Below are 15,506 nucleotides of genomic sequence, written 5' to 3'. Positions count from 1 at the left end.
ATACAGTAAAAAGTGTCCACTTGAAATAGTGTCCAGTAGCGAAGGACCAACAGGACAGAGGCTTAAAAGGGTTCAATGGGCTCTCCGCCAGGAGGTAATAGATGAAGCTGGGGGTTCAACAGGACTTGCTGACACACTCATTTAGTCCTTTTGCCAGTCTTGGATTCCAACCAACATATCCTATCTTTTCTTCATTCAAAGGCACCTTAACTGTGCTCTTGTGAGCTTAACAAGCTTGAAATGCAATCACTATGTTACATGGACTGTATACTAGAGTTCTCAGCCTGAACCTGACGGAACCCGACGGCCCGGCCCGGGCTTGTTTTTTTAAAGCATGTTTGATTAGGAATCAATTCACTTATAAGACCTGGCCGGCCTCAAATTCTGTGAATTGAATCGGGTCGGTTTCGGGCTTGCCGTGCTGTGTTAAGAAAAATACTGTGTGTCCTTTACGCCTACTCCGTCTCTCTCTCAGCTGCAGCAGCCACTAGAGGCGCCAGGATTCCAATATTGGCTGGGCCAGAGAAATCTGTGGCCATGACAAACTTTCTTTTCAGATTTTTTTCAGTTTTTCCAATTGCGATATGAATAGGGTGGAGTGCACTCGGGAGAATGATGATGCACAAGACCATGACATGCAGCGCATCTCAGTATCAGGAGAAGCCCATATTCCAATGGCATCTGTTAACCCCGGTACACCCTAACAAAATACACCCTATGACTGTCTTGCTAATGTGCCTTGCTGGACCTTGTAAACTATCAAAAGTAGACCCTTAACTGATCCAATTGTTTTCCTAATCAAACTTGCATTCAAAACACAGGGCTTTTGAGTAATTTATTCAAATGGATGCTTGGCAGAAAATGTAGTTATTTATTTATTGCTTAATTTTTCAAGGCTTCTTTATTTCATTTCAAAATAAAAATACTTGATTGTATTTAAAGTTATGAATGACTCGTGCTGTGTAATGATGTAATGATTGATTGATTATATTGAAGTAGGCTAAGTTACGTTAAGACAGATAAAACAGGACGCGCTCTTACAGCTCGATGGTGGATAAATTAAGGCTAATACAGGAGTCAATAGCAAAATAAGACACTTGATTTACGCTACATTATTTCATGCTATATGCTTCTGATCAGTGATAGATGAGCAAACAAATAAATCAGCTACCACCTTCACTTGCACAGCCGGAAATCAATTAACCAAATATACAGACGGAGATTCAGTAAAACAAAATCACATTGATTGATTATCAGACAAGTCAGAGGCTTTCGGTTGAGAGTTGGACAGCCTACTACGCGACTGAAGTGCAAAATCCACTTGTTAAACTACATAACATGATAGCATTATGTTCTGATCAGCTAATATATGAGCAAACTAGAATAAAGATGATCATGAGCACTCACCTCAACTTACGCTAACATTTCCCAACCTAATTCTTAACAAATATCCAAACGGAGATCCAGTGAAAAAAAATCGGACATTGATTGATTTATCAAGACAAGTCCACCACTTGTCTCAAAGCAGCGCGGCGGTGCTGTCCCAATCAAAACGGTGCTGAAATCATAATCTAGGTGACCACACATGACTTGCTTTAAATTAGTATTACGGTTGGATATGACTTGGGGAGTTTCAGTATAAGCAAGAATTTGATAAATGCCTTCAATTGCATAAGTTTACTTCATACCAATATGTTCGTAATTCAGTCAATCATAACTAAGAGTTTTCCACTCTGCGCTTTTTCTTGGCCCAAGGGCTTTCTCCTCGTCTCCTCACTCCGCTGCCGCCCACCTCCGCCGCATTATTCTCAACACCAGTTTAAATCAATATACTGTGTTCTAGAAATCTGTAATTTTTTTTGGTGTTCGGGCTCATTTAATTTCTGTGATGATGTACCGGGCCTGGGTTCGGGCTTCAGCTCACCGGGCTTGAGTTGGACCGAGCTCAAATGTTCAGGTCCAATGAGAACTCTACTGTACAAATGTGTGTGACATGTATGAGACAGCAACATAGGTTCAGAAACAGCTGTGTGGACTTTTTCACCCTATATGCAACTTTATGGATGGCATTGTAATGCATAGGATCACTTTCATTACCTAAATCGGCTTAGATGTTTATCCGTGCATTAGAAAGTAGAAACATCTTATGATAATTAGTTCATAAATAGTCACAGGATATTTTGAATGAATCATGCATTTTTAAATGTTGCCCACAAATAACACATACAGTACAAGCACATTAACATTTTATGTTTCCCATTAAATATTTGATGCATACAAATTACATCATTCGTTTTCTACTATAAAATAGCCTATGTTGCCTTAGATAAAAGCTAAATGAGTATATAGGAGAGTTGTAAGTCCTACCTTGCTGTACAAAGGCTCCATAGACTATCCAGATAGCACTGTACAGGGAGTTGGACGCCTGTGTGGCGGGCTGCTGGTGTGGCCCTGGAGGATTCTGGGTCCTCAGTGACTGCATCCTGCTTAGCAGGAAGATGAGAACTCCCACCACGGGGATGGCTGCAGCGATACACCCCCACACGGCCAGGTCAAACGGAGCGAACAGTGAGAAGATGTTGATCTTCTCCTCTGGTTTCCTCAGCAAGATCCCCACAGAGTAGTCCATGTAGCGCTTACTGAAGTCCACCGCACTCTCCCGTTCTGGAGTGATGGTAATGGCTGACACGGCCAGGTCAGCTCTCTACGGGGACAGACAGAGAAGAATTATAGCAAACGTCCCCCGGTCAGTCAGGGATGAGTTGGGACTGAAACCATGTTGAAACTGTGTTGGTTAGTGGTCTCAAATGGCATTCTTTCCCTGAGGGTAATATGGCAGGTTGGAAGGTTACACGGGCCATATAGAAAGCCTTACTTTGTTTATAAGCTCCCCGATCATTCCATTCCAGGAGCCATTAGGCAGCTGCGAGCCGTACTTGCTGTCGGCCACCTGGTAGATCTCATACTTGAAGCCCAGGATCTTGGCCAAGGCGTCGAGCACGTCGATGGAGAAGCCTTTGTACCGCTTGGGTTGACCAAGGATGTTCTCAGCCACCATGACGAAGGGATCCTCCTATACCAAATCAAACACAATATCACATCTAAAAGTTTACAACATGAATTCAGGTGCATGTGCTGAATCAGATACTTATGTTTTCAGCAGCAGTGTTCCACACATGCGGAACCCCACAGATCATGTTCACAATTCACAGCACATGGGTGGTAACACAGTCACAAGTTGTTCCTTACCAGTAGTGTTACTACTTTGACCGTCACTCCTTGCATGCCGTTCTCAATGCGACTCTCCTTCAAGCTCCCATTCAGACCATGGACTGAGTCCCACGTAGCCAGCTAAGAGAGAGAAGAGAGAGACAGAGTGATCGAGACTTTCATAAATGTGTGTCGATAGCAAGTGTTCAATTATGTTTTTCTCAGAAAAGAGAGCAATCTCTCCATGGCCTAGTTCTATCTTTCAGGCTGTCAATCACACAGAATTACCCACCAAAATCCATCTCCACCAGACACCTTTTGATATGCCAACCAAAGAAAAGCTGATATTGAAGCCTCTTAAAGACTCCACAGTAATTAATTTTGTAATATGAAAAGGGCATCGTCGACTACTAATTTCATACATTTACATGTTTTTTGAATTTGGCCGGTGAGTGATAGAAGGAGGAAAAAACGGTTACCTTGGTAACAGCTGACTGAGGTAGAGCCATGCTAATGCACAGAGTTATAGTTCAAAGTTAAAGAAGAAAAAATTAAATAAACATATTTCCCTCTCTTGATCTACGCTACAGTGTGTGTGTGTGTGGTGTGTGTCCTACAACCATGTTTGATCCTGGTGAGAAATCTGCTTTGCTCAGGTGGCCTACTGCAGTCCACCGACAAGGCTGCTTCATTGATTACTTGATATGACATTTGTGTTTCTGACAGCATGGCCAGGTGGACAAGTCCTCTGGCTGAAATTAAACACAAACAGAGAGGATTGGGCTCACTGGTCAAACCGTTCGGTCAGTTGAATCTGAACAGACCACCTCCATACAATGGGTATACCAAACATTAGGAACACCTTCCTGATATTGAGTTGGCACCTACTACCATACACCGTTCAAACACAAATCTTTTGTCTTGCCAATTCACCCTCTGAATGGCACACATACGCAATCCATCTCTCAATTGTCTCAAGGCTTAAAAATCATTATTTAACCTGTCTCTTCCCCTTCATCTTCACTGATTGAAGTGGATTTAACAAGTGACATCAATAAGGGATCATAGCTTTCACCTGGATTTACCTGGTCAGTCTATGTCATGGAAAGAGCAGAGTTCTTAATGTTTTGTACACTCGGTGTATGTGTGTCATGGATACCAGATTATCTTATCATGGCTTACCTACAGTACTAAGAGGTCCATTCACAGGTTGTGCGTGTGTGTGTGTGTGTGTGTGTGTGTGTGTGTGTGTGTGTGTGTGTGTGTGTGTGTGTGTGTGTGTGTGTGTGTGTGTGTGTGTGTGTGTGTGTGTGTGTGTGTGTGTTTGTATGCGTGAATGTGTGTGTGACCCATTGCCACAGCAATAACAGCTGATTAAACTCATATCATTTTATGAACAATTTCACACAATGATGTGACACACATTCAAAAATCAATAAACACAATAAAACGGTTCACTTTCATTTGAAAGAATGCTTACACATGACCTGATTTCGAAGATTAACCCTCAGATTTAATAACAGTTCATTTCCAACTTAATCTTCAGCCTAACGTCATTATTACGTTATTAAACGTACCACGTAGGATAATTGTTATTTTACAGGACTACCAAGCATAGAGGCATGCAGTACACAAACGTAAACAAGCATAGGGAGATACAAACACACACACTGTCACGGCTGTCTGAAGAATGGGACCAAAGCGCAGCGTGTGTACTGTTCCACATTTTATTTCAACTGTCAAACTATGCAAGACATACAAATAAACTCATAAACAACACAACAAACCGTGACGAAGCGGTGCAACATACACTTACTCAAAATACAATCTCCCACAAACCCAGGTGGGAAAAACAACTACTTAAGTATGATCTCCAATTAGAGACAACAATGACCTCTAATTGGAGATTATCCCCCCCAAAAAACATAGAAATACAGAAACAAGAACATGACAACATAGAAAATCTAAACTAGACAACCCCGTCACGCCCTGACCTACTCTACCATAGAAAATAAAAGCTTCTATGGTCAGGACGTGACACATACACTCAGTTATAAGCCCTATGCATGCAGTCACTCTACAGATGTTTACTGAACTACACCCAGTGTACAACACATTGACATCAATTACATAGGCTGACCAGAGGAATCCAGGTGAAAGCTATGATCCCATGTCAATGTCACTTTAATCCACTTCAATCAGTGTAGATGAAGAGGGGGAGACAGGTTCAAGAAGGATTTTTAAGCCTTGAAACAATTGAGACCTGGATTGTGTATGTATGCCATTCAGAGGGTGAATGGGCAAGGCAAAATATTTAAGTGCCTTTTGAAGGGGTTATGGTAGTAGCTGCCAGGAACACTGCTGTACACTGTATCAAGCATGCTCCACCACCCAAAGGACATCCAGCCAACTTGACACAATTGTGGGAAGCATTGGAAGCAACATTGGCCAGTATTCCTGTGGAACACTTTCAACACCTTTTAGAGTCCATGCCCAGACAAATGGAGGCTTTTCTGAGGCCAAAAGGGGTGGCAACTCAATATTAGGAAGGTTTTTCTTAATGTTTTGTACACTCAGTGTATATTACAGCACAATATTTACAGTTTATTAGCTACACCACCCCGTTCACAAAAATGTATCGCTCCTACATACATGTGGCCGTGGCTTCTTCAATAAAGCAAGCAGACAGGCATCGAGGCATTCAGTTAGAATGGGCAAAACGAGTGACCTAAGCAATTTTGAGCGTGGAATGATCATCGGTACCAGGCGCAACGGATCCAGTACCTCAGAAACGGCTGCCCACCTGGGCTTTTCACGTATGACTGTGTCTAGGGTTTACCTAGAATGGTGCTACAAACAAAAAACATCCAGTCAGCAGCAGTCCTTTGGGCGAAAACAGCTCGTTGATGAGAGAGGTCGAAGGAGAATGGCAAGAATCGTGCAAGCTAACAAGCAGAACGACATCTCGGAACGCACGACTCGTTGATCCTTGTCACGGATGGGAATAATTCAGGCTGTTCTGGAGGTGAAGAGGGGGTTCGACCTGGTACTAGATGGGTGTACCTAATAAACTAGCAGGTGAGTGTATATTGCCAACAATTTCACCAGTCAGTGAAAACATCGCCATGTGTGTGTGTATCATCATGGTAACCATCTTAAATGTAAAGGGTTCTATGCTTTCTTCACATACTAATGTACTCCTTTTCAGCAGGATGAATGTGCCTGAGCTACTGTAGCCCCACAGGCATATAAAGAAAGGCTAACTAGGAAAATATTGCTTCCCTATGAGCAGCCTGAGTTCAGAGAGAAGACCATTTTTCCGATGCAGATATTCACAGCTGTCCTCTTGCTGATCTCTAAGTCATTAGGGATTTATGTACATTTAGGGCCTACAGCAGTACCAAACACCATGGAATTGTTAAAACCATACTTAAGATGTCGAAACTACTATGTCAACTAATGAAACTATAGCCTACTACTGTACCTCTGTGATTATGATTAATTTCTTTCTTTAATTAATTGAAACAATTACTTTCCAAGCCAGAGGCACAGGGAAAATGATACACTAAATCAGCTGCCTTTTTAAAGTGTATCACATTTTGAGTGATTCACTTTACAAATGTGTTATTGGCACTGTATGCCCTGCAGTCACATTGCAAACTGCAACGTATTCATCAAAGGAAGTAAGTTTTCTTGAAGAACAAATACATGGATCTCAGTAGACAGAAATAGCAAAACACCTATAGAAAATCATAGAGAAATCAGTGGCTCTGAAGCCTACTGCTTTAAACCCGTGGCAGTCTCACAGCATAAAGTCAATATCTACTACAACCCCAGACTCAAAGTCAGGCCTCAACCACAATGAAGGCCTCATAGTAACAGTAGTGAGGAAGCAGCATAAATCATCAAATCCGATCGCATGGGTTACTTTTCAATGGAGTTTCATATATGGCTTTCATTGTGACCCACCATGTTGAACTTTATAATCTTTATCGACCCGGGTACATGTCAATCCTGCACATGAATGGACCATGGTTTCTGCCTCGGGAAGGTAACTCAACTGTGATGTCGTGTCAAACTCTAGCCTCTCTAGGGTAGGGGGCAGTATTTGCACGGCCGGATAAAAAACGTACCCGATTTAATCTGATTATTACTACTGCCCAGAAACTAGAATATGCATATAATTGTTTGATTTGGATAGAAAACACCCTAACGTTTCTAAAACTGTTTGAATGGTGTCTGTATAACAGAACTCATATGGCAGGCAAAAACCTGAGAAGATTCCTTACAGGAAGTGCCCTCTCTGACCATTTCTTGGCCTTCTACACTCTCTTTATTGAAAGCTGAGGATCTCTGCTGTAATGTGACACTTCCTACGGCTCCCATAGGCTCTCAGAAGGCGGCAGAACGGTGAATGATGACTCTGGTGTCCCAGGCTGAAAAACAGTAGCGCATTTGGATAGTGGTCGATCAGAGAACAATGAGACTGGGGGCGCGTGCACGAGCCGACACCATGTTTTAATTTTTTCGTCTTTGAACGAAAACAGGGTTTCCCGGTCGGAATATTATCGCTTTTTTACGAAAAAAATCATATAAAAATTGATTTTAAACAGCGGTTGACATGCTTCGAAGTACGGTAATGGAATATTTAGAATTTTTTTGTCACCCTTCGGATAGTGTCTTGAACGCACGAACAAAACAGAGGATATTTGAACATAACTATGGATTATTTTGAACCAAACCAACATTTGTTATTGAAGTAGAAGGCCTGGGAGTGCATTCTGACGAAGAACAGCAAAGGTAAACCAATTTTTCTTATAGTAAATCTGAATTTGGTGAGGGCCAAACTTGGTGGGTGTCAAAATAGCTAGCCCGTGATGGCGAGCTATCTACTCAGAATATTGCAAAATGTGCTTTTGCCGAAAAGCTATTTTAAAATCGGACATAGCGATTGCATAAAGGAGTTCTGTATCTATAATTCTTTAAATAATTGTTATGTTTTTTGTGAACGTTTATCGTGAGTAATTTAGTAAATTCACCGGAAGTTTGCGGTGGGTATGCTAGTTCTGAACGTCACATGCTAATGTAAAAAGCTGGTTTTTGATATAAATATGAACTTGATTGAACAAAACATGCATGTATTGTATAACATAATGTCCTAGGAGTGTCATCTGATGAAGATCATCAAAGGTTAGTGCTGCATTTAGCTGTGGTTTGGGTTTATGTGACATTATATGCTAGCTTGAAAAATGGGTGTCTGATTATTTCTGGCTGGGTACTCTGCTGACATAATCTAATGTTTTGCTTTCGTTGTAAAGCCTTTTTGAAATCGGACAGTGTGGTTAGATTAAAGAGAGTCTTTAAAATGGTGTAAAATAGTCATATGTTTGAGAAATTGAAGTAATAGCATTTCTAAGGTATTTGAATATCGCACCACGGGATTCCACTGGCGCGATTTCGTCCCACATACCCTAGAGAGGCTAGGGTTCTAACAGCTGTTTGAACAGAAATCCTGATGAACTCTGTGCACATAATCTAGAATCTCAGAAATGTGTAAAGGACAGAATATCATTTCATAATGTACCCTTATGTTTTAAGATGAAAGTCAGTTCCGCTAGCTTTTCCAGTGCCAATTGCTTAGTGGTCAATGGTCATCATTAGCCCCTAGCATTGTACTTGACACCACTGACTCTCAGTATGGCCATGAGAGTACTATTTCCTGTTCTACAGGAAGTCCCATATCCTCCTATTGTATGGGAGCGCTCTGTTTTCTTTTTCTTTTCCTTTTAAAGGAATGGGGGAGTCCCACTACTCACATATTTTTAGTTTTATTGGATAGGACAGAGGTTGATAGGAAATATAAAGGAGAGTGTGCTAAATTAACAATGGGCTGGACTGGAACGCATGCTGATATGTGATCTGGAGGCAGCGGCTTAAGGCGTCCGCATGCTTCCAAGCCGAAACAGTTCGGTAGAGTTTGTGCATATATTATGACGACATTGTGATGCTTTTGTTTGTTTTGGACTTCGATTTTTTTGGTTGTTCGGGCACACACATTTTTTTCTGGAGACAAGCCGAAGTTTGGAACCCGAAGTTTATGCCCCTTCGTTGGTGATTGGTCAACAGTAGGGATTCTTCAATAAAGTCTTTGATGTCATTTACCGAACTGAAGCATGCTGACGCCTTTAGACTGCTACCCTAGTCCACAGGGAACACTTTCTGATCAGCAGCCTGCTCAGACATACAGCCCAGACAATCAATCAATCAATCAATCAATCAATCAAATGTAAAGCCCTTTTTAAATCAGAAGTTGTCATGAAGTACTTATAATGTGGCTAGGAAAAACTCCCTAGAAAGGCAGGAACCTAGGAAGAAACCTAGATAGGAACTAGGCTCTGAGGGATGGAAGCGCATCCTGTTCTCAAGGTGGACAGCTCAATGGTGTGTCTATGCATCGCCAAGCATGCGCTTCCATCCCTCTTCCCTTTCTAAAAACGTCAGGACTCTCAGTCAACTGTGACGTTGCTTTGAGTGGGCGACGGAGCTAAATGCCCCGCTTGCCTCCACTTCACACCTGCTGTGCCCGTTCCGAATACATGTCCTTTCACAGAAATGATCTAAAAACTGCTCGAGGCTGAGAGGATACTGGTGTGACTATCTGTCAGGATAGCTGAACCCCACGTCAATGTATCACACACCCGCTGGCCAATTTTTCCCGGATGATCAAAATTACATTGAGGTTTTGATGGATTACTGCTATGACAGAGAAGATAGTCTGGATGAATGTGTAAAACGATTTCATAAAACGAAAGGGGGAGTTATGAATATATTTGAATTGTTAGAAGACAGAAAATCACTCGATTTTTAATTAATAGTTAATGGAAATAGACAGGCTAAGTAAGTGTTGGTCATACTATGTTTGTTTACAAGAAACTAACCGGTAGTGAATGATTAAATGCTTCCCTTAGCCATGTGGCAGCGCTGCTTAAGTGTGCATCATCAGGTCCAATGTGGCTCAACTCAGTCATGCTCTGAGTCTAGGCGGAGAGAGAAAAGCACAACCATTTAATTGATGTTCTCTTCCATCAATGTTCATAAACCCCCAGCCTTCTCTAACAATGTAATCAGGCAGGGCACCTTAATTTCTAGCTATAGAAAGTATAGGCTTAAAGAGGAACATCAACTCCACTCTCCACTTCTTTGGAAAGCATACAGAAACTACTCTGAGAATACAAAGAATATACTGTTGATGAAATGGTGTATTCGTGTTGAATCCTCTCCTGTGTATTTCATTATTATACTGTCTCTGATCTTTGAGTCTCCCCAGGAAGTGAAATCTCTGGAGACAGTTCAAAGAAAAGCATTGCAACTAAGTGTAATTAGCGTGTGGCAAGAATTGAAATTATTAGAACGCTGGTGGTGCTTTGTTCATTTAAATGCAGGCGGGGGAGGAAAAATAACAATACTGCCACCATCAATAGATGTGGCTTAGGTGCGCTGTTTATTTTTCTCTAATTACCGCAGCACCAATTGTTGCAGATTTAAATTTATCAGAGATATTCAATATCACATCTATTACATTGAATTTAAACTAATTATCAGGCTCTCGTTTATTTTTCACATTTTCAGACCTAGCTCAACTCATCAAGAAATCACAAAATATTATTAGGGACTAACAGTGAAAAGCAAAATCAACAATATCCCCATGTCATTATTTTGCATATATTACTTGGGATTTCTGAATAGCAAATTGTTATTGTTAGAGATTTAAATGATCACGAAAGCCCTGCTTTTTCTTCTCCTTTGAAATGCACTCATTTCAGAACGACTTCTATTCAGTCAAATCCCATTATGTTCCAAATGACTGTGTAATTCAGCTCTGCTCCAGAAAAGAGATGCACATCTACCTGTATGTTTTGGTTGTTGGTGGGCAGAGCTGCCACTGTAACAAGCCTATCTGGCTTCAGAGCCAGCAGGATCCCTGTAAATCTTATCAAAGCTGTGCTACAAGGCGATAAGCCCTTTTCATATTTGAAATAGCCCACTGATGGATCCCTATCTCCGTTTCGCCATTGAAAATCCAAGACACCTATGTACAGAGACCGTCTAACACACTTGTGCCTCCCATCACTTTCTCCCCCTTTCCTTTAACCCCAATCAAAAACGTTATCGCTGTGTCAAACGAACGGAGATTACACCTCTCTGTCCTGGTTGAGATCTAATCAACAGGCCTAGAACCACCGGTGGAATCCACTCTTGCTCTGTGGCTGAGCCATGTTGTTTTGTACTATCTCTCCCAGTAGGGACTCCCCACAATGCAGACAAAAGGCAACACCGACCTATCTGCCTCATACAGCTCTAGTACACCACACTGCATTGTACCTGCTAGCCTAGTCGCTTCAAAGCACGTAGTTGCGTGATGTGAATGATACTTGCAGCACTAAAGATAAAATCACTTTGGCTGCACGCAATACTTGACTCGCGCTGTTAGCCTACCAGTGACATCATGGCTTAATTTTTCAACAGATAAATATTGTCTGTTTCTCAAAAATGCATACTACCGTGCTCGGAGCATGCAAATCGGAGCACGGGAGGGTCGGAGTATGAGTCCAAATCAAAGTATGCGAAACGGAACACGGAGGACACTTCTCGAATGCATACTCCATTTGTACATATTTTGAAGCATGCATCCATGCAAGCTTCAACGGAAAGTATGCAAAGAAATATGATGCAGCCACGTAAAAATGACAAACATTTTCTTGAGCTGGAGCGAGACTGTTGTAGATTATTTTTGCCTGTATAACTAGCTAGCTAGCTGGCTAGCTAGCTAGATCACAATTCACATATATCTGTCACACCCTGATCTGTTTCACCTGTCTTTGTGCTTGTCTCCACCCCCCTCCAGGTGTCACCCATCTTCCCCATTATCCCCAGTGTATTCATACCTGTGTTCTCTGTCTGTTGCCATTTCATTTTGTTCATCAAGCCTACCAGCGTTTTCCCCTTGCTCATGTATTTTTCTAGTTCCTGTTTTCTAGTTTTCCCCGGTTTTGACCATTCTGCCTGCCCTGACCCTGCCTGCCATTCTGTACCTTGTCACACCACCCTGGATTATTGACCTCTGCCTGCCCTGACCCCGAGACTGCCTGCCGTTCTGTACCTTATGTACTCTAATTACTGACCTCTGCCTGCCCTTGACCTGTCATTTTGCCCTGTTCTAGTAATAAACTTGTGTTACTTCGACACTGTCTGCATCTGGGTCTTCTCCTGAAACGTGATAATATCTAGCTGATAATTATGCAATTAAACGTTTGCTTTGTGTATATTTTATTTTGTCTCTATTGTTGCCACTGTCCTGGCTGGAATAAGGTTCAGTGAATGGGGACATGCAGCATGAGGTAAAACAGTAGGGGGAGTGCTGGTGTTTCTCAAATGAAATGGTTTATGCGTTCGCCACACTCTCCTCCTCACAGCAACGTACTCAAGAGAACGTCCTCGGAGAATGCACTTGGAGCATGAGAGTGTGGAGCATGATAGTATGCATATTGAGAAACACCCATTGACTGCTAAATAGAATTGAAGAGCGATCTGGTTCGATGTCTTTTTTTTTCTCGTTTCCTACCCTCTATGCGCTTGGTTTTTCATTACAGTGGTGCTAATCCTCGTATAGAATCATCGTTATTCTTCTGAATATATGGCTCAGTTTTTGAATCCGACTGTAATAAAGGGATAAGCGTTATTGCACGTTACGTAGGGAATAGAGAATGCATTGGTAGTGAGTGTCATGACTTTAAAAGAAGATATATTAGGCTAATTATTAGTAGTCAGCTCATTAACCCCTCTTAGTCTACTGCCCTAATGGCCTAGTCACAATCCCGAAAGGTTAATGACGGTAAGGAGAGAATGTTGGAGTGACGTTTCCATTTTTAGCAAGGTCTTGCAATGCTTGGGCCAAGTACTGGGGATTACTAAGCCTGGGTAAGCAGAAGCTGTATGTGTAAACATGTACTGTTGTAAACAATGTGCATCGTGACACATCCACTATTCTAATGCTTCTAATTCATGGTTAACACTTACTGAGGCTTTCACCTACCTTCCTTCCTGCACTCAACTGCGGTGAGCTTGAACTTTAACACTTGGGTTTAATGCTGGGGATTACTAAACATATACACAGAGTGTACAAATCATTAGGAACACCTGCTCTTTCCATGACATAGACTGACCAGGACAATCCAGGTGAAAGCTAGGATCCCTTATTGATGTCACTTGTTAAATCCCCTTCAACAGTGTAGTTGAAAGGGAGGAGACAGGTTAAATAATGATTTTTAAGCCTTGAGACAATTCAAAGGGTGAAATGGCAAGACAATTTAAGTGCCTTTGAATGGGGTATGGCAGTAGGTGCCAGGCACACTGGTTTGAGTGTTTCATGAACTGCGCAACAGTTTCCCATGTGTATCAAGTATGGTCCACCACCCAAAGGACATCCAGCCAACTTGACACAACTGTGGGATGCATTGGAGTCAACATGGGCCAACATCCCTGTGAAACAATTTCTACACCTTTTAGTCCATGTCCCAATGAGTTGAGGCTGTTCTGAGGGGCAAAAGGGGGTGCAACTCAATATCAGGAACGTGTTCCCAATGATTTGTACACTCAGTATATGTGTATGTGTGAACACGTATTGGTGTAAACAACATGCATCATGACACATCATATATTCGAATAATGGTTCGTATTAAGCAAATACAGAGGTTTTGGGTGTTTATTTACACTCAACGACAGTAGTGCCGAGCTCAAAGCCTGAAACGTTATACTGCAGGGTAGAAGAGGATATAAAATAAAACTGTAGGTGAGAAATAGAAGGGTAGGTCAGAAATAGAACAGTCGAAAAATAAGAAACTGGTAGCAAAGCGAGAAATGTCAACCCTGTTTGGGATGCATTGAGTGGCCAAAAGGGAGAGAAGTGAACAGACAGAAATAGGGACTTACATTTCAATCTCTATTTAGGTCTAATCTATGGAGACATTTCATCGGAGCGAAACGTTTTCTTTGTGATAAATAGCATGGTAGAGGCGCCGACAGGTACAGATGGAGATGGAGATTGAGATCAAGAGAATGTGAAAAATCAAAGATGAGCAAAATATTAAGAAACCAAACAGACATTTTCCGCTTGGAACATGTGACAAAACATTAAAAATCTCTCAGTGTATGTAACCACTTGGTCACCGGTTTATACCTTTGTGTGTTTACCGCTCCACACTTCTAAGGTTACGTGACGGATGTCAAACAACAGAAATAGGACTATTAGAATCCATACCAGAGGCAGGATTAAGTTAGATAAATATATTCATCTCTTCTCAGGGGGTAATAGCCTAGTTTGTTGGAAAGTGGTGGAGACCGGCCCAGTAATAATGAACAACAACAGGACTGAGTGCACTTGACGTGCCATTAGCTGTCCTTTCCTTTCAATACACATAATAAATGTCCATGGGATGAAGGGGAGCCACAGTAAAATGGGGTGTGTGTGTGCTTGTGTGTGTGTGTGTGTGTGTGTGGGGAGTGCATATGTGTGGCTTATGGCTTTGGGCCCGTGGACCCTAATGGCCATAACGTGATACACTGGGTTCATAATTAAAGTTGGAATGCCGGGTGATTAAATCTTCATTACCACGGGTCTGACTCATTCCACTTCCACGTAATTTATTGTACTTATTCTCCATGATGGAAGGTACACAAACCAACCAATACGAAAAACCTATAAAATGTCACAAAATAACAAATATATAAAGAAGAAAAGCACTTGAAACCAGGCTATTTACTAGACACAGTATTCTTTGACACATTCCCCCCCTAACAATTCAAAGACGAATCGCCATTGGGCAATGGCTGACATTTCTCCCAGTCATGGAGCATGGACTTGTTATTTGGGCGAGTCTTATGGAGACGTTTACATCTGACAGGCATCCCTCCTTTTAATGATGGCCATCCTCTCCTGAACAAGCGCCAGTGAAGGCATCTCAGAATAAGAGCGTAGCCGCATAATACACTCTAGTCACTGAGGAGACACAGAGGAGTCTCCCCAATGGGACAGAGGAGCAGACAGCATCTGTGTCTCAATTAATACCCTATTCCCAAATTAGTGTACTTCTTTTGACTAGACACACAGAGGGTTCTGAATAGGACCCTTGTCGAAAATAATGCCCTATATGGGGAATATAGGGTATTATTTGAGAGACAGCCTACAGTGTGTGCTTCCCCAGCCATATACAGTGTGAGCTGTGTTGACAGTGACCCTG

At 41.9% G+C, this 15,506-nt stretch overlaps 1 protein-coding gene across 2 annotated transcripts in view; it reads right to left on the bottom strand.

Moving 5' to 3' along the window:
• LOC106589364 (glutamate receptor ionotropic, delta-1) overlaps window positions 1-15,506 on the bottom strand; it is a 455,232-nt gene that overhangs the window by 48,006 nt on the left and 391,720 nt on the right. For both annotated transcript variants that reach the window (XM_014179240.3, XM_014179241.3), the window contains exons 9-11: window positions 3,250-3,351; window positions 2,876-3,073; window positions 2,368-2,704 (exon numbers count right to left, since the gene is read on the bottom strand). In XM_014179240.3, coding sequence (XP_014034715.1) covers window positions 2,368-2,704; window positions 2,876-3,073; window positions 3,250-3,351 — 637 coding nt within the window. The remainder of the gene's footprint in view (window positions 1-2,367; window positions 2,705-2,875; window positions 3,074-3,249; window positions 3,352-15,506) is intronic.

The sequence above is a fragment of the Salmo salar genome, chromosome 28 (genome assembly GCF_965601325.2).
Source record: "Salmo salar chromosome 28, fSalSal1, whole genome shotgun sequence".
NCBI classification, from domain to species: Eukaryota; Metazoa; Chordata; class Actinopteri; order Salmoniformes; family Salmonidae; genus Salmo; species Salmo salar.
This window is presented reverse-complemented; position numbering and strand designations above follow the sequence as displayed.